Here is a 21,823-nt window from a genome sequence, read left to right as displayed (position 1 = left end):
ATAAATAAGCTACTTCTTTGAATATTACACAAGCTCGATAATTACATGTTAAATAATTACAGCTAACACTTTAGAGCACTTTTACATGCTAGGCACTTTTCTAAGAGCCTTTCAAATATTAACCCATTTGACCCTCACAACAAATCTATATGATCCTCATTCTAGAGACAATGAACCTAAGTCAAGGAGAAGTTGAGTGTATTAATTCATCTAGGTGTCATGGGATTTAGAAAACAGCATCCTGCACGAGACTATTTTTTTTAATTATCTAGCAATTTTCTGAAAATCCAGTTCTTTCCCCAGTCTATATCTTAAGTCCTCTCACTTTTATGCTACTGAAAGTTTGAATGGTATCAAATATTGAGGTGTGATCATAGGAGGGTAAGAGAAGGTCTTGAAATATATTATTTTTATATAATATAGAGTCTGTTTTCTTACAATATACTCTATTTTTATATAAATATTTATATAAATATTTTATATAATATAAAAAATATATTTTTATATAATATACACTAATATACACATATATGTATATATAATATATGTATATATATATATATGTCTCATTCCTAAGCTATTAGAATTATTCACCAGTCATTATAAGAGTTATTCAATAATTTATATTGGTTATTAATTATTAAATTGGTTATTTTTAGGATCTTCAGATTACTAGAGAATAGTACCCAGAGTTGCTATGTGTATTATCTAAACTGTCCTGTTACATTACCAACCAAAATGTATGAGTCATGCAAAGAAATAGGAAATTATTATCTGTACACTGGAAAAGAAGCAAGAATACAAATTACTTGTGAGAGCAACCAGATGTTGTATTTAACAGAAAAAACCTTCAAAATAGACATTATAAATATCCACAGAACCAAAGGAAAGCAAGACTAAAGTAGCAAAGGAAAGTCATTGTCACATCCAATAGGAAATATAGATAAAGAGATGTAAATTATAAAAACAACCAAATGGAAATTCTGGAGTTGAAAAGTACAATAACTGAATTTAAAAAAAAAACACCAGAGGGAATCAACAGTAGGTTTGAACTGGAAAAACTAAGAAGTAGTAAAATTGAAGACAGATCAATAGATATTATGCAGTCCTGAGAACACAGAGAAGGAAGAACACACACACACACACACACACACACACACACACACACACACACACAAAACAGAACCTCAGAGAAATGTAGAACACTTTGAGTGCATCTACATACACAGAAAGAGAGGAAAGGAGTAGAAAAATAGTTGAAAAAATAATGACAATAACTTCTCAAGTTTATTGAAAAACCAATAACCTACATATCCAGGAAGCTCAAAGCACAAAGAGATCCACAAACTGACACATCATAATAACAATGCTGACAGTAAAAGACAAGGAGAAATATATAGTTGTAAATGCCTATAACAAGAAAGAAGGCACTGGAGGAAAAAGAACAAACAAACCCAAAGCAAGCTGAAAGAAGGAAATAATAAAGATTGAAGTGGAAATTAATAAACTAGAGAATTAAAAAAATAGTTAAGAAAATCAATGAATTAAAAAGCTGGGCCTGTGAAAAAAATCAAAACAATTGACAAACATTTAGTTAGATTGACCAAGATAAAAAACAGAAGAATCAAATAACTCGAATGAAGAATTAACAAAGGATATTACTATTTACCTTAGAGCAATAAAAAGGATTTTAAAAGAATGCTGTGAACCATTGTACAAAAATAAATTAGATAATTTAGAATAAAAGGAGACATTCCTAGAAAGACACAAACTACCAAAACTGACTCAAGAAGAAATAAACTGTGTAAATAGACCTGTAACAAGTAAAGATATTGAGTAGTAATCAAACAACCCACAAAAAGAAAGTGCAGGCCCAAATGGCTTCATCACTCAATTTTACCAACCACTTAAAGAATACTTAAAACCAATTCTTCACAAACTCCTCCATAAAATAAAAGAGAGACATTTCCCAACTCCTTTTATAAAGCCAGTATTACTCTGATACTAAAACCAAGAAAATCACAAGATAACAACAGACCAATATCTTCTACAAATATGGGTGTAAAAACCCTCAACACAAGGTTGGTTCAACATCCAGAAATTAATTAATGTAATACATCATCTCAGAATTTAATAAGTGAAAAGCATATGCTCACCTCATTAGACACAGAAAAAGCATTTGGCAAGATCAACACTTTTCATCATAAAATCATTCATCAAACTATGAATTGAAAGGAACTTCCTCCACATGTGAAAGAACATCTATGAAAAAACCCACAGCTAACATCATACTTAACAGTAAAAGAAAGGACGCTGTCTTCCTTAATCAGGAAAAAATAAGGATATTTGTTCTCATTACCTCTATCCATCATTATAAGAGACCTTCCAGCCAGGGCAATTAGGCAAGAAAAAGAAATAAAAGGCATATCCACTGGGAAGAAAAAGAAGTAAAATTACCTCTATTTGAAGATGACATGATCTTATATATAAACAATTCCATGGAATCCACTAAAAAATAAACTGACAAATTCAGCAAGATTTCAGGATACAATATCAATTAAAAACTTCATTGTATTTTTATACACTTACTGTAATAATTAATTTTATGTGTCACCTTGATCAGGATACAGTGTGCTCAAACATTTGCCTGAACATTATTTCTGGGTGTGTCTGTGAGGGTGTTTCTGGATGAGATGAGCATAAGGGTAAACTGAGTAACACTGACTGCCCTTCCCAGTATGGGTGGGCATCATCCAATCCACTGAGGGCCTTATAGGGAAAAAAAATGCAAAGAAATAACTTGTTCTCTGTTTGACTATGGAGCTGTGATATATGTCTTCTCCTAAACTCAGACTGGAACTTACATCATCAGTTTCCCTGTTGATTGGGCCTTTGAACTTAGCTGGACTTACACCATTGTCTTCCCTGGTTCTCAAGCTTTCAGGCTTAGACATAAACTATACCAGCAGAGGCCAGATCATGAGACTTCTTAGCCTCTATAATCATGTGAGCCAATTGCTCTCTAGATAGATAGATAATAGATAGATAGATAGATAGATATAGATGTAGATATGGATATATAGATACAGAGATATATATCTTCTATTGGTTGTTTCTCTAAGAAACCCTGACTAATATACTTGCTATGAACAATCTAAAAACAAAATTTGAAAAAAAATTTCATTCACAATAGCATGAAAAGGAAGAAAATCTTCCTTGAAGATGCCTTGAAATAGAGCTTATACTTTAACTTCAGTCTTGGTGATTTCTATGAGTATTTCTTAACTGGTTCTAAAGTCTCTAAGGGGGGAAAAAGTGTATGATGCTAGAGCTCATGCACTTCAACAGGAATAATGCTAGAAATGTTATGGAGTATAAAATAAAAACCTGGAGTGTCTTAATAATCTCCAGGAAGTTTCTATGACCTTACATGAGAAAAAAAACTGATGTGATCCAATATAGTGTTTTGAACAAATTTATATAGTTAACATGGGATTCAGAGAAATAGGAATGAAATAGCAGAGGCTAAAAGTAAGGACTTCCAACTCTAGCGAGGATGTAGAAAATCACAAGAGGCCATTGTTCTCACCCTAACAATGAAAATAAGTCAGATAAACTCAAATTCAAAGTTTCTTGATTTAACTATAAGAGTACAGTGGATGCTGTAAATGAACTAAAGTCCAGAAAATCACTAGCTCTTTCTGGGAGGAAAGGAACACAAGGCTGTTCTCATCTCTGGCAGAGAGGGAGGAAGATAAATCTGCCATTGATAAGGTAAAGGGAAACTAGAAAGAATGCTTAATGGCTGTGTCAGTCCTGATACGATGGATTAAAATACCAGGAAGTACCAAAGTGAGTATACACCCACCCAGTAAATTGCTGCCATTAGCCTTTAGAGAGTACATGAATACAGCACATGGGAGGTTACGTGCAAAACAGCAGAGCTGAGAGAAATACTCTCGGAAGCACCTGGGCTTTCCGCAAGTACAAGGCTTTGGGAGAAACCCTCCAAAGTGCTTTTGGCTTTCACGAAGTTCAGGGCACAAAATGGGAAGAAGAGCTGGGAAAGATGCCTTTGAAGCATTTCCAGCTTCTACCAAGTACCAGGCACTGGCTTTCCAAATGCTGGAGACATGGCAGCAAGGAGGACAGAGATCCCTCAGTATGTAGAAAGAGAGGGCAAGACTAAAAACCAAAGATAATTCTGCAGGAGACTGGCAGCCAAGCCTTCATGCAGAGTTTCCCCATGATTTAGAAAGTTGGCAGCTGGGTTGTGAAGATGTGGTAATTTCCTGAATCTCACTCTTGGCCAGATCCTTAGCCCTTCTAAAAGCAAAGTGCTGATGCTGTCTTCAAACTGTTTTAAGCCAGAAGTCAATAAATCAAGTTAAATTTTGAAGAAAGCACAGGTCTACCTCAATTCCAGATTAGACTGACTCAGCTTCACATAATAGCAGCCTAACAGAGGAAGGGGTATGCTTATTTTCAGTGGAAATATTATTTACTTCAGTGTCTTTTTTGGTCTGTTTTTTTTCTTTTTTTTACACACGATGTTTGTCAATAAAAATAATATGTGAAAAAGCATGAAAATGTGAACTCAAAGGGCAAGACAGGCAATAGTCAAGGGAAGCAGACTCAGAAATGAATAAGGTTGAATCACCAGACAGAAATGTTTAAATACTACTAATGACTATGTTAAAATATCTAGTAGAAAAGTTAGACAATATAAATAAACAAATGGGGAATTTCAGAAACTATAAAGAAACTATAAAAAATAAACAAATATAAATGGGAGAAAAGAAAAACATATCATAAAGGAAGAATTTATTTAATTGGCTTTACATTACACTGGACAAATAAGGAAAAAATGAATTAACTAAAGACGAGTTAATTCAGAAATTAATAAATTCTGAATTTATTAGAAATTAATAAAACTGAAAAGAAATTATTAGAATTTATTAGAAATTTATAAATTAACTAAAGACAAGTTAATTCAGAAATTAATAAATTCTGAATTTATTAGAAATTAATAAAACTGAAAAGCAAAGAGAAAAAGAATGGCAACATAATACAGATAGTACAAGATTTTAAGGACGATATCAAACAGTCTAGCATCAGAGTCCCAGAGGAGGCATCCCAGAAGGATAAATGGGAAGAAAACCACACCAAGGCATATTACAGTCAATCTCCTGAAAGTTCAAAACGAAGAGAAAGTGTGAAAATCAGTCAGGGGAAGTGAAATATTACATTCAAGAGAAAAACTACAATAAATACTAACTACTCATCAGAAAAAAAATGATGGTCAGAAGACAATAATATAATAGAAAGAGAGAGAGAGTGAGAGAGAGAGAGAGAGAGAAACAAAAAGAACGGACTGATGGATGATATCTACATATATGGATGGGGATGAACACATGTATTTTTTGTGTGTGTGTATTTAAAATAGAATGGAAATAATAAAATAACAACTAGATTTAATTTAAGTAATTTTGGGGTTTTCAGTATATAGAGCTTTTAAATCTTTTGTCAAATTTATATGGTATCGATTTTAATTTAAACTTCTGATTGTTGCTTATATACAGAAATACACATAGTAATATACATATATAGAATTACACATGAATTAATCTTGTATCCTTCAAATGATCAACTCCTTTTTATTTCTTGTACCTTTTAAAACTATTTCACTGGATTTTCTATAGGTACATGTCTCCTGCGAATAAAAACAGTTTTACTTCTTCCTTTCAAATCTGAATGCCTGATTTCTTTTTATTGTTTAATTGCACTGTCTAGAACTTATAGTAAAATGTTACTACTAGAATGTTTAGTACTATTATTAGTAGAATGTTTAGCAGTATTCTACTACAATAAAAGTAGTGATAGCATAAATCTTTGTCTTGTTCCTGAACATAAATGAAAAAGCATCTACTCTTTCACTGTTGAGTATGATGCTAGCCACAGGTTTGCAAATCCTCTCTTTATCAAGTTGAAGAAGTTCTTTTCTCTTTCTAGTTTTTTTTTTAATAAGAAATATGTCAGATTTTTTCTAAAGATTTTTCTGCAAGCCCTAAGAAGATACTATCTATCTATCTATCTATAGCGACATGTATTTTGTTGATATAATAAATTACATTGGTTGATTTTTTAATACTACTCATCTTGGACTTCTAGGATAAATCCCAAGTAGTCCTGACGTGTAATCCTTTTGATCTATTGTTGGATTCAAATTGCTTAAATATTGTTTAAAATATGTGTATATATACACATGAAATATATTGATAGTTTTATTTCCTTTTAATATTTTACTTTGTTTTTATATCAGAGTAATGCTGGATTTAAAGAATGATTTGATAATTTGTCAAGTGTCTCAAATGTTCTAGAAGAGTTTATATAGATTGTTATTATATTGCTTAAAATGTTAGAATTCAGTAGTGAAGCCATCTTGGCCAGGAGTTTTCTTTGCAGAAAATGTTTTTATCTAAACATCAATTTGCTTAATAAATTTAGGACTATTCATGTTATTTATTCTTGAATGAGCCTTGGAAATTGTCTTTCAAGAAATGTGTTTACTAATTTTCAAAGTGATAGTCACAATGTTGTTCGTGATACATCCTTACATTTAGAAACCTGTGTAATTTTACTGATGTTACTTCTCTCATTCCTGATACTCATAATTTTTCTATTCATTATTCTATTTCATAATTCTGGCTAAATGTTTTTCAGTTTTATTCATACACTAAAAAAACCCCACAGAAACAAAACAGCTTTTGGTTCCATTTTTTTCTCTATTACTCTTCTGCTTTCTATTTTCTGTTTTCTATTTTGTATTCTATTTCTACTGCTTTCCATTTTATTTTACTTTGGGTTTAATTGCTCATCTTTATCATTAGTTTCTTAAGGGGAAATCTTTAGTCATTGTTTTATCACTTTTTTTCCCAAATAAAAACATTGTTTGCTGCAAATTTTCCCCTCAGTACTGCTTTACCAATATTTGACAGATCTTGATATGCTGTATTTTCATTATTACATTCAGTTCAAAATAATTTCTAATACGCTTTTTGCTTTCTTCTCTGAGCCATGGGCTATTTAGAAATTTGGCATTTAGTTTTTAAATATTTGAGGATTTTCCCGATATGTTTGTATTATTAATACATTTTCATGATTCGAATGATAGTGTTGTTTGAATCTACAATGCCCTTGCTGATTTTCTGTCTACTTGTTCTGTCAAAGATTGAGAGGAGGCTGTTAAAATCTCTGACTATAATTATGAATTTCTTTATTACTTTTTTCTCTCCTAAAATTTTGAAGCTCTGCTACATGTTTAGGATTATTATTTCCTCTGGATTAACTGCCAAGTATATCACTCTGAAATGACTTTGTCCCTGGTAAGACTCTTCACTGAGACATATTTTTCTTATGTTAAAATAGCCACTCCAGTGCTAGCATAGTATACCTACTCTCATCCTTTTACTTTTAATTATTTTCAAATTTTAAGTGATTTTCTTGTACACAACATATAGTTTAATCTTGCTTTTTAAAAGAATTCAATGTGACAATGTGCCTTTTAATAGGAAAGTTTAGACTACTGATATTTAATATGACTATTGATGCTATTAGGTTTAAGTCTATCTACTAGATATTTGTCTCGATTTCTCCATCTGTTCTTTCTTCCCTTTTGCTTATTTTTAACTTCCTTTGAATTAATTTTTAAGATAATTCTATTATATCACCTTTTTGTCCTATTAACTGTAACTCCTTATTTTGTTATTTTAGTGGTTGCTTTAAGGTTCATAGTGTACACACTTATCAGTCTACCTTTAAATTATATTATAGCATTTTACTGATAATACAAGAACTTTAAACTTTTATACCTTTGATTCTTGAACAACAGGGGGTTAGGGGCACCAAGCCTCCACACAGTAGAAAATATGAGTATAACTCATAGTTGGCCATCTCCAAGTTTCCTCTGTATCCTCAGTTCTGCACCCATGAACTCAGCCAACCATAGATTGTGTAGTACTGTAGTATTTACTATTGAAAAAAATCTGCTTGTAAGTAGACCCTTGTAATTCAAACCTGTGTTGTTCAGAGGTCGACTGTACTTCCAGTACACTTCTTCTGATCTTCATGCTATTGTTGGCATACTGCTTATTTCTACATGTACCTCATCATACATTGATTGTGGTATTGTTTAAAGAATTGATTCTCTTTTAAAGAGATAATAATAATAATGACGATGATGATAAAAGATATAATGACCCAGGGCTTCCCTGGTGGCACGGTGGTTGAGAGTCCGCCTGCTGATGCAGGGGACACGGGTTTGTGCCCCGGTCCGGGAAGATCCCACATGCTGCGGAGCAGCTGGGCCCGTGAGCCATGGCCGCTGGGCCTGTGTGTCCGGAGCCTGTGCTCCGCAATGGGAGAGGCCACAGCAGTGAGAGGCCCGCGTACCGCAAAAAAAAAAAAAAAAAAAAAAAGATATAATGACCCATGTTGGTACCATTTTCACTCTTCTTCACTCATTTGTGTAAATACATATTTCTGACTGACATCCGCTGCCTTCTTGCCTGAAAGATTTCCTATGTCATTTTTCTTTTTTTTTTCTTTTTTTTGCAGTACGCGGGCCTCTCACTGTTGTGGCCTCTCCCATTTGCGGAGCACAGGCTCCGGACGCGCAGGCTCAGCGGCCATGGCTCACGGGCCCAGCCGCTCCGCGGCATGTGGGATCTTCCCGGACTGGGGCACGAACCTGCGTCCCCCACATCGGCAGGCGGACTCTCAACCACTGCGCCACCAGGGGAACCCCTTATGTCATTTCTTTAATTCATGTCTGCCACTGCAATTCCTGCAGGTTTTTTACATCTGCAAATATATTTTCCATTTTTTGGAAACATTTTTGCTAGAAAATGAGCTCTAGGTTGACAGAATTTTTTAGTATTTTAAAGCTCTCATCTCCACTGTTTTCTTACTTGCATTGTTTCTGAGAAATCTGCTGTCATCCTTAGCTCTGTTCCTCTGCACCTAATGTGTCTTTTTTTCCCCCTGACGCCCCCATACCTCATGAACTTACATCTAAGCATTTACAATCTTAGTCAGCCTTGTATCTTAATAGAGTTGTCTTGATTCAAATTGGGAATCCTCTGATAACTAATGAAATTAAGATATTCTCTTTAATATAAGTTTTGAGCAATTTATGAAATGCCTTGGTGTAATTTTCTTGACCTTTCTCATGTTTGGCATTTTTTGAGTTTCTTGGATCTGTGGGTTTTAAATATCCTTACTAATTTGGAAATTGGCTATTAACTTTTCAAGTATTTTTTATTTTGTCTGAGGCAACAGATTCTAAGGTATCCATCCCTGACCCCTTCCTTATGGTATGCACGTGCTTCTGTAATCCTCTCCCACTGAGTGTAGATAGGACCTATGACTTGTCTCTAACCATAGAATACAGCAAAGGTGATTTAATGTATGTGATTACTTGTCTATAAGTTCACTATGTAAGATTGTGATGTCTTATAATGACCCACTTCCTTGCTGAACCTGAAAAAACAAAACAAATTAACATGTTGTGAACTGCCATATGGAGGAGGTCACTTGGCAAATAGTTGAGAGTCACCTCCCACCAACAGTCAGCAAGAAAAGGGTCCTTTACACTGACAAGGACATTATTGCTACCATCAATCATGTAAGCTTGGAAAAGGATGCTTCCCAAGTTGACTGTCAGGTGAAAATCTAGATCTGGTGGACACCTTGATTTGAGAATTAGCTAAGCCATGTAAGCCATGCCTGGACTCTTGACCTTCCAAAAAAAAAAATCCCTAAGGCATGATAATGTGATAATGTGTTTTATTATGTCTCTAAAGTAACGATAACATTGCTATATAGCAAGAGGTATCTAATACTTCCCTCCACCCCCAGCCTCCTTTGGGGACTCTAACTACACATATTTATGGCTGCATTAAGTTCCAGAGCTCACTGTTGATTGCTTTTTGCATTTTGTTCTCTTTTTGTTTCATTGTAAATAGTTTATATATCTATGTCTCAATTTCACCTGTCTTTTCCTGTGCAATAAATGACAATGATTATGAGACAGACACAACTGTAGGTGTCTAATCTTATTCAGTGTATTTTTTATGTCACACATTACAGCCAATGTCAGTCAGGTCAATTTGGTTCTTTTCTCTATCTTCATGTCTGTACTAATACTTTAAAAAATATGGAATACAGTTATAATATCCATTTTAGTGTTCTTGTCTGGTAAGTTTAATGTCTGTGATCATTCTGAGTCAGTTTTAATTGGCTGAATGTTCTCTTCATTATGGTTTGTGTTTTCCTGCTTCTTCACTGCCTGGGAAATTTTACTGGTTTTTATCATTGTGAATCTTACTTTTTTGGATATTAGATTATTTATTTATTTATTTTGCATTCCTATAAGCAGTCTTGAGTTTTGTTCTGGGGTGTAGTTCTTGGAAAGGGTTTCATTCATGTTGGTCTTGTTTTTTATAATTTTTGAGGTGAGTCCAGAGAAGAACTTAATCAAGGTTGATTATTCCCCACCACTGAGGCATGCCATTTCTAAGCATTTCATGCAGCGCTCCATGAATTATTAGTATTTCCTTTCTGGCTTATGGGAACACTTTTCTAGGCCCTGAGTGAGTGCCAAATGCTGTTCTAGGCCCGGAGTGCATGCCAAATACTGTTCTCTAATCCTAATCCATGGTGTAGTTTTCTTCCCTGATGTCAGGTAATTTCTTCACATGTATGTTCTCAACAGCATTCTGCTAAGTATTTGAGGGCAAACCCCTATGGTTCCTGGGGTTTTCTCTCTACATGGCTTTCTCCTCTTTGGTGTTCTGTCCAACAACTAAAAACACCTAGGTCTCTCAACTCTGACCTCTATCCTCAATTTAAGGAATTTTTTGGTCTTTGCCTGGATTTTCTCTCCCTGAACCACATCCTGGAAACTCTTTCAAGACAGCAAGCTGGGACAATCACAGCACTCACCTCAGTTGTGTCCATTTCTCATAATCATCATCCTTTATTACCTATTGTTCAATGCCTGGTAGACCATTATTTTTATATCTTTTATCACTGTCTTTGATTGTCAGGTAGGAGGGTAAATTCAGTCCCTGTTAATCCATCTTGGTTAGAAGCAGTTCTAACTACTTAGAGATTTAAAATTTTATTTAATATTGTTTGCTTTGCTTGATTTTATTTTTTTCAGGCTTCTTCAGGTCAAATATTCTTTGTATATGGAAGAGATAATTTAGTCAGCGCTCAGTTATAACACAGAAAATATAATTTTATATAACTTGTCACAAGAAAGATAAACACAAGATGCATTTTGAGTGAAGATAGTAAGACAACTGCGATGTGAGAGAGCAGAAAACAAATAAAATATAATGGCTTCAAACAGTATAGGCTTTGTCACAGGAAATAAGATTTTTGACTAGGAAAGAGCTGAAAAAAGAAGTATGGAATGAAACATGTTAAAATATACCACAAATTGAAGTTTTAATTTTTTCCCCTAATTTATATAATTAATATTTAATCTAAAAAACAAAGCTTAACTCTATTTTACAAATTTACCATTTGGTAGCCACTATATATATAAGAAGTTATTTTGATTAAAAAACAAACAAAAATAAAAACAGATTCTGCTTTTGCCCTCCAGCAAATTAGGGTTATTTGTCAAAACTAGAGAAGACATGGCAGAGGGGAAATAAGTATCTATAATGCAAACTAGAAAAATATTATAAAGCATGTGAAAGTTCAGAATATGAAAAAAATATGATTCTTAATTATTCTGGAACTTTTTGCTTTCATGAATTTAATCATGACACTCAATTTACACATATTAATTATTATGGAATGATATATTTTTCCTTTATACTAAAAAAATTGGGGCAGATAAATAAAAAATTCAGATAGGTTTGTGGTCAACTTGATCAAAATTGTCCAACTTGTTAAATGTACTAAACTAAATGTACAGCTTGTACTAAATAATTAAATACTTTTATGTGTGTGTAAGTTAAAACATTCTTTTGAAACCCTAAGAGAGTTTGCTATTTAAAAGAGAGACCTTCCTGAAAATAAAACTAATATATGAAATCAAACCTCTAATTATTATGAATTATTTACATGTAAACTGTTTTACTGAGTTTTCTTGAATTAAGAGTTTTTGAACATATAGAAATTTAAAAATTAATTGTAAACTTTTCCTAATTTAAATTACCCCAAATCAAATAATTTACATATCAAAAATGCTTCTTGGAAAATTATTGTCAGGCCTAATTTTATCAATAGCTTTTCAAATTTATTTTTGTTCCCTGTGCTATACAGTAGGTCCTTGTTGTTTATATATTTTACATGTAGTAGTTTGTATCTGCTAATGCCAAACTCCTTATTTATCCCTCCCCACTCCTTTCCCCTTTGGTAACCATATATTTGTTTTCTACATCCATGAGTCTCTTTCTGTTTTGTATCCTTTTTTAGATTCCACAAACAAGTGATATCAGATGATATTTGTCTTCCTCTGTATGGCTCAATTCACTTAGTATGAAAATCTCTAGGTACATCCATGTTGCTGCAAATGGAATTATTTCATTATTTTTCATAGCTGAGTAATATTCCATTGTATATATACACCACATCTTCTTTATCCATTCATCTGTTGATGGACATTTAGGTTGCTTCCATGTCTTGGCTATTGTAAATAGTGCTGCAATGAACATTGGGGTACATGCATCTTTTTGAGTTAGAGTTTCCTCCAGATATATGCCCAGAAGTAGGATTGCTGGATCATATGGCGACTGTATTTTTAGTTTTTTGAGGAACCTCCATACTGTTCTCCATAGTGGCTGAGCCAATTTACATTCCTGCCAACAGTGCAAGAGGGTTCCCTTTTCTCCACACCCTCTCCAGCATTTATTATTTGTAGACTTTTTGGTGATGGCCATTCTGACTGGTGTGAGGTGATACCTCAATGTAGTTTTGATTTGCATGTCTCTAATAATTAGCAATGTTGAGCATCTTTTCATGCGCCTGTTGAACATCTGTATGTCTTCTTTGGAGAAATGTATATTTAGGTCTTCTGCCCATTTTGTGATTGGGTTTTTGTTGTTGTTGTTGTTTTTGAGTTGTATGAGTTGATTGCATATTTTGGAAATTAAACCCTTGCCCGTCTCATAGTCTGCAGATATTTTCTCCCAGTCCATTTGTTGTCTTCATTTTGTTTATGGTTTCCTTTGCTGTGCAAAAGCTTATAAATTTGATTAGGTCCCGTTTGTTTTTTTTGTTTGTTTGTTTTTGCTTTTATTTCTATTGCCTTAGGAGACTGGCCTAAGACAACATTGCTACGATTTATGTCAGTGTATGTTTTGCCTATGTTCTCTTCTAGGAATTTTATGGTGTCATGTCTTATATTTAAGTCTTTAAGCCATTTTGAGTTTATTTTTGTGTATGGTGTGAGGGAGTGTTCTAACTTCATTGATTTACATGCAGCTGTCCAGCTTTCCCAGCACCACTTGCCAAAGAGACTGTATTTTCTCCATTGAATATTCTAATATTCTAAGGCATATCCTAATTTTATGAATAGATTTTGAAATTTTAATTTAATGTATTTTTATAATTTGAGAAATAGAAATGTAGCTCTAAGTTGTGGAGCCTCTTCTCAACATCACCTTCAACACCCTTAAGTAAACTATGCAGCACTGAAACATCACTTGGAGATAGATTTTTAGCTGGAATACTGACCTATAAGTTAATTTTATCATAGTGTTTGTGCTTTTTCCTAAATTTGTTGGAAAAAATTCTAAAAACTATAATTTTTAAAATCTTTCAAATAATTTTTCTATATTAGAAAAATGCTAGCAATACAGTATGTTATTTTTTCTTTTAGAAAAATAACTTAGCTCTTTTAAATTTTTTAACAGTTACAGAAATTTTAATTTTATTCACTGCATGTAATCTGATATTTAAAACTTAAAGTATTAAGGAAATTTTTGAAAATCAATATACCACATCAGGTAATAGATTGGATTTTTCCCAAAATGTATATTTTGATTTTCTCATCATTGTCAATCACATATTAAAGTTTATTTGACTATTTCAAAAGAAACCTAAAGAATATGTTAGTATGATTATTTTAGATAACTTGAGTCAACTGAATTGAATCTTCTCAAAATAATTGACAATTCTAGACATTATACTTGACATGTTTTTGCACTAATAATTATATTGAGAAATAATATTTGATATAAATGCCATTATGAAATAGTATAACAGTTAATTACGCTCTATGGGCATTTGAGCCATTCATTTTTGTTTACAGATGTGTTAATAAAGTTCAACCTACATTTACATTCATAATTAGAAGAGGTTAAACACAACCATTTGTTCTATTCCATTTTCTAGAAACTGGCTCAGTTAACGCTATGTGTCCAACTCTTTTGTGTTTTTGCAAGAATTAGCATGATAAAAGAAGGCATGCTTATGCAGATTTAATTATATTTTTGCTGTTATCAGATAATGATTTTATTTGACTTTATTTTTTAACAAAACTCTGTCTCCTAAATTCTGTGAATCAAGGGACATCTTCATACAACATTTGTCCAAGAAATTAAATGCCCACTACACGGCACTTAAAAACCCAAGGTGTTTTTATCTAATCAAAGAAATTGTAGACTTGCTACCCTTCATATGAATCTTTAAAATATAAAAGCAATGCACTGAACCTTTAGAGATTTAGTAAAGGAGTTAAGCTTTTGATTTCAAATATCTACAGAAGCACTTTGCATTGAGTTATTTATTCAAGTATAAAGGATTTCAGTAGTTGAATGCCCTTGGATTCCGTTTACACACCCACTACCCTCACCACTCAGTCCCTCTTACCCTGTTAACTCACATCTAAGCAATTAAAATCTTATAATTGTGGGGAGACATCTTTTATCTGTGTAGGGATACATTCGATAACTAAGGAAAATAAAAGATACTCTCCCCAGGAAATTACACAGGAGCATAAAAGTGTGCATGAAGTTCAAGGGCCATGTCGACCTGCTGGAGCATTTTTCCTGGAGCTTTCACAGTAGCCCAGGCTGCAGCTGACCCTGGGCCAGATAATCACTAGTCACTTAAAACTATAACTGCCTCAGGTGAGAACTCCATCCAGGCCTAAATTTAATCCTGAAAAGTCTGATCTCCCTCCCCTCTTTCCCAGTCCCTACTACCTCACCCTTCCCTGCCCTATGTACTTCCAGGATTATTTTCTTAGTCATGTTGCTGCCAGTACACACACCTCATTCTCTTTTTTTTCCCCTTAGTTATGCACAAGATATGTGTACTTCTCTTCACAACCCATCTCTGTATCATTCCCATACTTTTCTCTGTTTCCTCTCCTTGATCTAAAGTTCCACTTTTCCTTCCTGTTCCCAGCCCCACTACACACACTTTAAAATACTTCCATTATGTGCTCTAGAACTCCCTTCCAAGACTAATGGGCTCCAGCATTTTCTGGAGTCCTTTCACGGTGAGGCTGTTCACTCTCCCACATTCCAGGTTACTCCTTTGTCTTCCCCAGAGCTGTTCTTAGATCACTCTTTTATGAAAGTCACTTCCCCTTCAGGGCTGGCTCATTTCTACCACACATGAAGCTTTATCATCTCCAGTTGTATCATCAGGGTCTAAGAACAATGCCTGTACACAATAGCCTGCACCATTAAAACATGTGCCTTTTGTGATACATACTTCTCTTGTGGGAGAAAAGAGTATGTACAAATATCCATTAAGTTTTGACATGAACTGTGAATGAATATTTCTTACTCAGTATGGATACATAAAGTCTACTGTATAATTCTACTTGGCACTGAGCAACAAAATCAATAGCCGTATAATAAACATATTTACTACTAGGATGTCTTCTTTTAGAAAATACACTTTAAGTTTCTGTTTATATCACTGAAATTGATTTCTGAAAAAGCCTATTTCTTCTCAGCAACCTCAAGCTAAATACCTACAACACTATCCTACCTTACAACATTTTAAAATTAACTACAACGTCTGTGTTCATGCTGGCTACATTTTTATCTATTCAGCATAAATATTATTTATACACTTGATTAGTCAATATAACGTAAGTCCTACAGTCAGGAGTAGACTAACTATAATTGTATAATCTATATCTACAGAAGTCTTTTTCTTAACCTCATCTACTAGCAGTATTGAAGATGGGCAGTTATGGTTTGTGTAACCCTTAAGCTAAAGATATTTTCTTTCTTTTTTTTTTTATTGGGGTATACTTGTTTTACAATGTTGTGTTAGTTTCTACCATACAGCAAAGTGAAGTAGAGTTCCCTGTGCTATACAGCAGGTTCTTATTAGTTATCTATTTTATACATATTAGTGTATATACATCAATCCCAGTCTTCCAGTTCATCCCACCTCACCCCCCCGCCCCCCACTTCCCCCCTGGTGTCCATATGTTTGTTCTCTACATCTGTGTCTCTATATAGCTAAAAGTATTTTCATGTCATCTTTTATTCTCTCTGGGACAGTCTTGAACAAAAGATGTACGTTGGGCTAATTTTTCTTAGCATTCTCAACATATCAACATACTAACTTTTCAATTAACTGAAAAAAAACACACATTAATTTTAATCTCATAAAGCAATAAAATGATATGTTTAATGAGTGCTTTTTACATTAATTATGAAATGTTACATTTGAAACACTGGGAAATGCTCTTTATGTTTTATTTTGCTCTTATTAACTTACTCCAGAATCACACTATCACATGTGCCAACTCTTTGGTCTGTTAGTTTTGCAGTGGCCACTGGCCAAACACAATAACATGCTGATCTAAACTGCCAGAGAAATATGTCAAAACATCTACTGTTTTGGAAACCACTGCCTTTCTCTCTCTGTCTCTGTCTCACTCTCTTTCTATCCCTTCATTTCTTCTGAAAATTAAAGGTATCTTATTCTCCCATGCTCTCAGTTTTTGTAAAGTCAACCTTAGTTGTTTCAAAGGCAAAGGATTTTAGTGAACATACAGAGTTTATCCAGTAGTTCTAGATTATGGTGTATCTTGACTTCTAGAAACTTATAAACAAATACTTGTACTTCTTTGCTGTGTCTTAAAAACATGGGGGGCAGGGAATACTCCTTGAACCAGACTTAATGATTTTTGTGTCACTGACCCACTTTGAACCTAATTGAGCCCCTTCTCAGGATAATGTTTTTAAATGCACACAATAAAATATGAAGTTTTACAAAATAAATCAGTGTTATTAAAACAAAGTTTCATCTATGTATGCTTTGTGAGGGAGTCTGTGTACCCGAGGATAAACTGACACTACTCAAGTGTATATCAATTAATGTTCTGATATGAAACACCTTGACCCAATCATCAAGTTAACAAAATTACATGAAAATATATACAATTTCATCTTAAAGGTACTGCAACACTTAAAGCAGAAGGACACATTAACTTATTTTTCAGGACACAATTGTTTAAATCAGCAAGACATGAACATATAGACATGGATTTTAGAGACAGAGAACAAAATGGTATGACATAATTCTAGGGTAAACATACTCATACCTTTATGGCAGTGGATGCAATTTGAATGTGGTGAAGTCTCCGAAGGGTGCTGTCCCTGTCAATGAAATAGGAAGCAGCTAGTTGATGTAGCGTCTCCAGAGTGACCGAGGAGCTGTTGGTGCTGGGATCACTTCCTTCAGATCGTTTGCTCAGCTTCCGCTTGTCCACAAAAATTGTGAGTGACTCCTCTCCTGCATTAATAATATTTTACATTATTCCATTTCCCACTTCAAATCAATTTTTTCAACTACCTGCAGGTGAGGAAGCCTAGATTACAGCCATAATGAAACAAAAGAGTGATAAACAACAAACAGGCAGGGAGTTTTACTTTTCTTTTGTTCACAAATATTTCCCATATACCTAGAAAAGTACCCGGGATGTTGATGGTTGTGAATACATATTTCATAAATATTAAACAGCAAGCTTTTGCAGAACACGTTCTCTAGATTTTATTGACTTTCTCATACAGTTTAGCTTACCTAACACTCATTGGGTCTCAAAGCAAATTAAGATAGGAAAATATGTAAAACAAACTCAACCTTTACTACAGATCAGCATGGTAAATGGAAACATGACCAAGCATATTACAAAACATTAGCTGTTTTCAATTGTACCTTTAAAATGCAGAGAAAACATATACATGCATATACAGTAATATAAATATTTATGTATTAAATTCAGAGGTTTCCTACACATGGCATTAAATATTAAAATATTGTGTGTTAATAAGCTCTATGGAAATCACTAACCTCCATGAGAAGCTTTACGTACTTGACAATGGATCCTCTAAGGTGAAATTTAAAGCAAATTACAATTAAGCTGCAATTTTCAATGTTTGAATATTGACAAAAAAGTGTCAATGCCATTCACGTCTAACATTAAGAACTTGCCATCCTCAGACTTCCAGATTCTTAGATATTCAACTAGCATATAATTGTCAGACTTGAAGCATGTTCTCATTCTTTCAGAAACCCATCTGTTTAGGTGGCATTATGCCCACTGACAATTTGTTGAGCCAGTTTTCTAAAAGACCAAACAAGATTTTCTAGCGGACGAATAGCTTGCATTTCTTCTCCAAATTAAAAATAATACCAAATTTAAAATGCCGCAGCCTAACTGACCATCCAATTCTAAGTGACAGTTCATACTTCTCTGCAAGAGATCAGGTGAATTGGTATCAGAAATAAGGTGTCAACAATGTTATTTCGGAAAGTTGCATTCTCAGTTTGTATTTGGACATCAATATGCAAGCTGGAAATGAAGCAGACTAACTAGAATTGCTGAAGGAAAAAAAAAACTCTCGAAAATATGAATGAGTGGGTCAAGTTATCAACAGCATTAAGTCATGTACATGATAAACAGCTTTCGGTGGGAACATCTGAAAGCAAAAAGGGAATATATATGCCAAATATTATAGAAAATAAAATCCATGCTAATTATTTACCCCCAAAGAAGAGGATGAACTGGTGTGGAAATCTGAGAGAATACATTCTCAGAAAGATCACTGAATCTGAGAAATTCACCCATGTGCCCAAACAAACATCTTGTACATGGAGACAGAAAGAACAGCGTTGTGATAGTCTAAGAATTTATAATGCAGCTCGACGACACATGAAAGTGCTATGGTCTGAATGTTTGTGTCTCCCAAAATTCATATGTTGAAATTCTGTCCTTTTAAGATGATAGTATTAGGAGATGGGGCTTGTGGGAGGTGTCTGGGTCATGAGGGCAGAGCCCTCAAGAATGGAATTAGTTCCTTTGTAAAGGAGGCTCCAAAGAGATTCCTTGTCCCTTCCGCCATGTGAAGATACAAGGAAAAATCTGTGACCTGGAAGACAGCCCTCACCCAACCATGCTGGCATTCTAATCTCAAACTTGCAGCCCCCAGAACTGTGCTGTTTATAAGCTACCTTATCTGTGGTATTTTGCTATAGCAGCCCGAACAGGCTATGAGATCAAGAGATATATCTTCTTAAGTAAGGTTAAAAACAAAATGATAATGATATCTTGGTGAATGTAAATAAAAAAGGAAGCAAAGTTAATGATCTCTTCAGGACAAAATTATTAAATGAGAAAATGAAATAGACTGAATAGTGCTAAAGACTAAAACTTGCAAAACTGCTTTAATTGCAGCACTTTTCATAAAGCAGAATATACAGAAGATATAGGTTAAAATATACATAAACTGCCAGTATTACAAGAGTCCAGCACACACTTTCTAGACCTAGATAGACCCAGTGGGGGTAAAAATGTAATGATAGAGATACACACAACCTACTTAATAAGGTAGATCTTATAGGTAAATATTAAACTTTATATTAATAAAGAGGAAATGAAAGCTCTTTTCAAGAGTACACAGAACATTTAGAAAAACTGGCCATATATTTTGTTAAAAAAAATCCTTAGTAAATTCCAAAAATTTGAAAAAAAATATCATTTGATAAAGACTTTCTCCTTGACCAAACGCTAGACAGGCTCCTATGAGCTTGTTTCTTGGGCATGTTCTCAAGAGCCCATAGGAAGAATCCTATCAAGTCACTTTGGCAAGGATCCCCTACCCTGGACATATGATCATCTTTAACACCTGACCAAATTCCTCATCCCCTACCATCTCCCTGGTGATATTTGATAACCCTGCTCTGCTTTCAGCAAGAATCATGTTAGGTCTCTTTAGCAAGAATTATCCTACCCTCTTTGTAATTTTCCATCCACTAATCTGCCTACTCTGCTCATTGTCAATAAATTCCCACTTTTCCTGGTTCTGTTCAAAATTGAGCTCAGTCTCTCTCCCTTCCTGTAAAACTCCAATGCAGGAGACCCCCTGAATAAAGTCTCCCTTACTGTTCTTTAACAAATGTCAGAATATTGTTTCTTTAACACATTTACTGACTACAATATAGTACAATTAAAAATTGATAGAAAAATTTTTTTAAATTCACATGGATAAATTTTCTATTGTGTAATTCTTGAATAATAGGATACGTGAAAGCAAAATGACAAATTTTCTAAGAAAACCTGAGGAAAACAGTATATAATACAATCTAAGGGACATGGCTAAAGCAGTACTCAAATAAATATTCACAGCATTAAATATGTACTTTATGTAGATTATGAAAATATTTGAGATAGCCATATAACTCTAAAACTAAAAAAAATGACAAAAATAAGCTTCTATAAATTAAAAAGAACTAAAAGGAAGAAAACTAGTGTTAATGAGTTAAAAAAAAAACAGAAGAAAAGAAGGAATAATAAATTCAAAAACAGCTTCCTTTGAAGGGAAGGAAAAAAACAGATAAATACACCAACTCGTCAACCTACCTTTTTTAATAGAGAAAGAAAATTAAATAATAAAATAACAGAGTAAAGTAAACATATTATTTAAAAATAAAATTATTTTGCAAAGCTTTTGCAAATAAGTTTAGGTGTCATAGAACACCTCCACAAAATTAAAAAAAAAAAAATCAATCGGCCAAGATGGTTTCACAGGAAAGTTCAGACAAAACTCTAAAGATCAAAAAATCTGATACTATTTACTTAAAATGTTTCCAGAGGATATGAAATGAAGGAAAACTTTTAATTAGTTGTTATATATCGAGTAAAACATTGACATAAATATCTGGGGAAGATCACACACACAACAACAAAAACAACAACAAACATTATTACAACTTATTATTAGTGATGCAAAATAATAAATAAAGCAATAGTAAACAGTAACACACAGTAAGTTTTAAAAATGTATATCTCAAAAAGAATAATTCTAGGAAGGCAAGGGTCATTTGATATTAGGAAATCATTAATATAATTCAGCATATTAACACATCTAGAAAGAAAAACCTTGATGTCCATTAATGCCTCAAATGCATTTGATGAATATTTATACCTATTGCTGAGTAATTTTCAGTAAGTTAGGAGTCAGTGGAAAATTCCTTAAAAGGATAAAATATGTGTTTGTCAACCTAAAACCAACTGTCTTACTTAATCGGAAAACTCAGAAGTCATTCCCATTAAAATCATAACCTGACAAACGAACCCACAACTGGTACTACTTTTTGACATGATATTAAATATATTAAAATGTAAATATAGAAGAGAATAAAATTAGAGTAATAGTTTTTTAAAATTATCTCTTTTTGCAGATAACATGATTATTCATCTGGAAAACTCAAGAAAATCAACGGACAAACTACTATGCAGAGTAACAGAACTTAGTAACTGCAGAAA

General features: G+C 33.5%; 1 protein-coding gene across 2 annotated transcripts in view; it reads right to left on the bottom strand.

Annotated features, from left to right (window-relative positions):
- Window positions 1-21,823, bottom strand: part of BRINP3 (BMP/retinoic acid inducible neural specific 3) — a 394,075-nt gene that overhangs the window by 180,359 nt on the left and 191,893 nt on the right. For both annotated transcript variants that reach the window (XM_060142033.1, XM_060142034.1), the window contains one exon: window positions 17,600-17,790. In XM_060142033.1, the coding sequence (XP_059998016.1) occupies window positions 17,600-17,790 (191 nt within the window). The remainder of the gene's footprint in view (window positions 1-17,599; window positions 17,791-21,823) is intronic.

Source organism: Lagenorhynchus albirostris, chromosome 2, assembly GCF_949774975.1.
Source record: "Lagenorhynchus albirostris chromosome 2, mLagAlb1.1, whole genome shotgun sequence".
Classification (NCBI taxonomy): Eukaryota; Metazoa; Chordata; class Mammalia; order Artiodactyla; family Delphinidae; genus Lagenorhynchus; species Lagenorhynchus albirostris.
The sequence above is the reverse complement of the archived record's forward strand: the minus strand, read 5'-3'. Positions and strand labels throughout refer to the sequence as shown.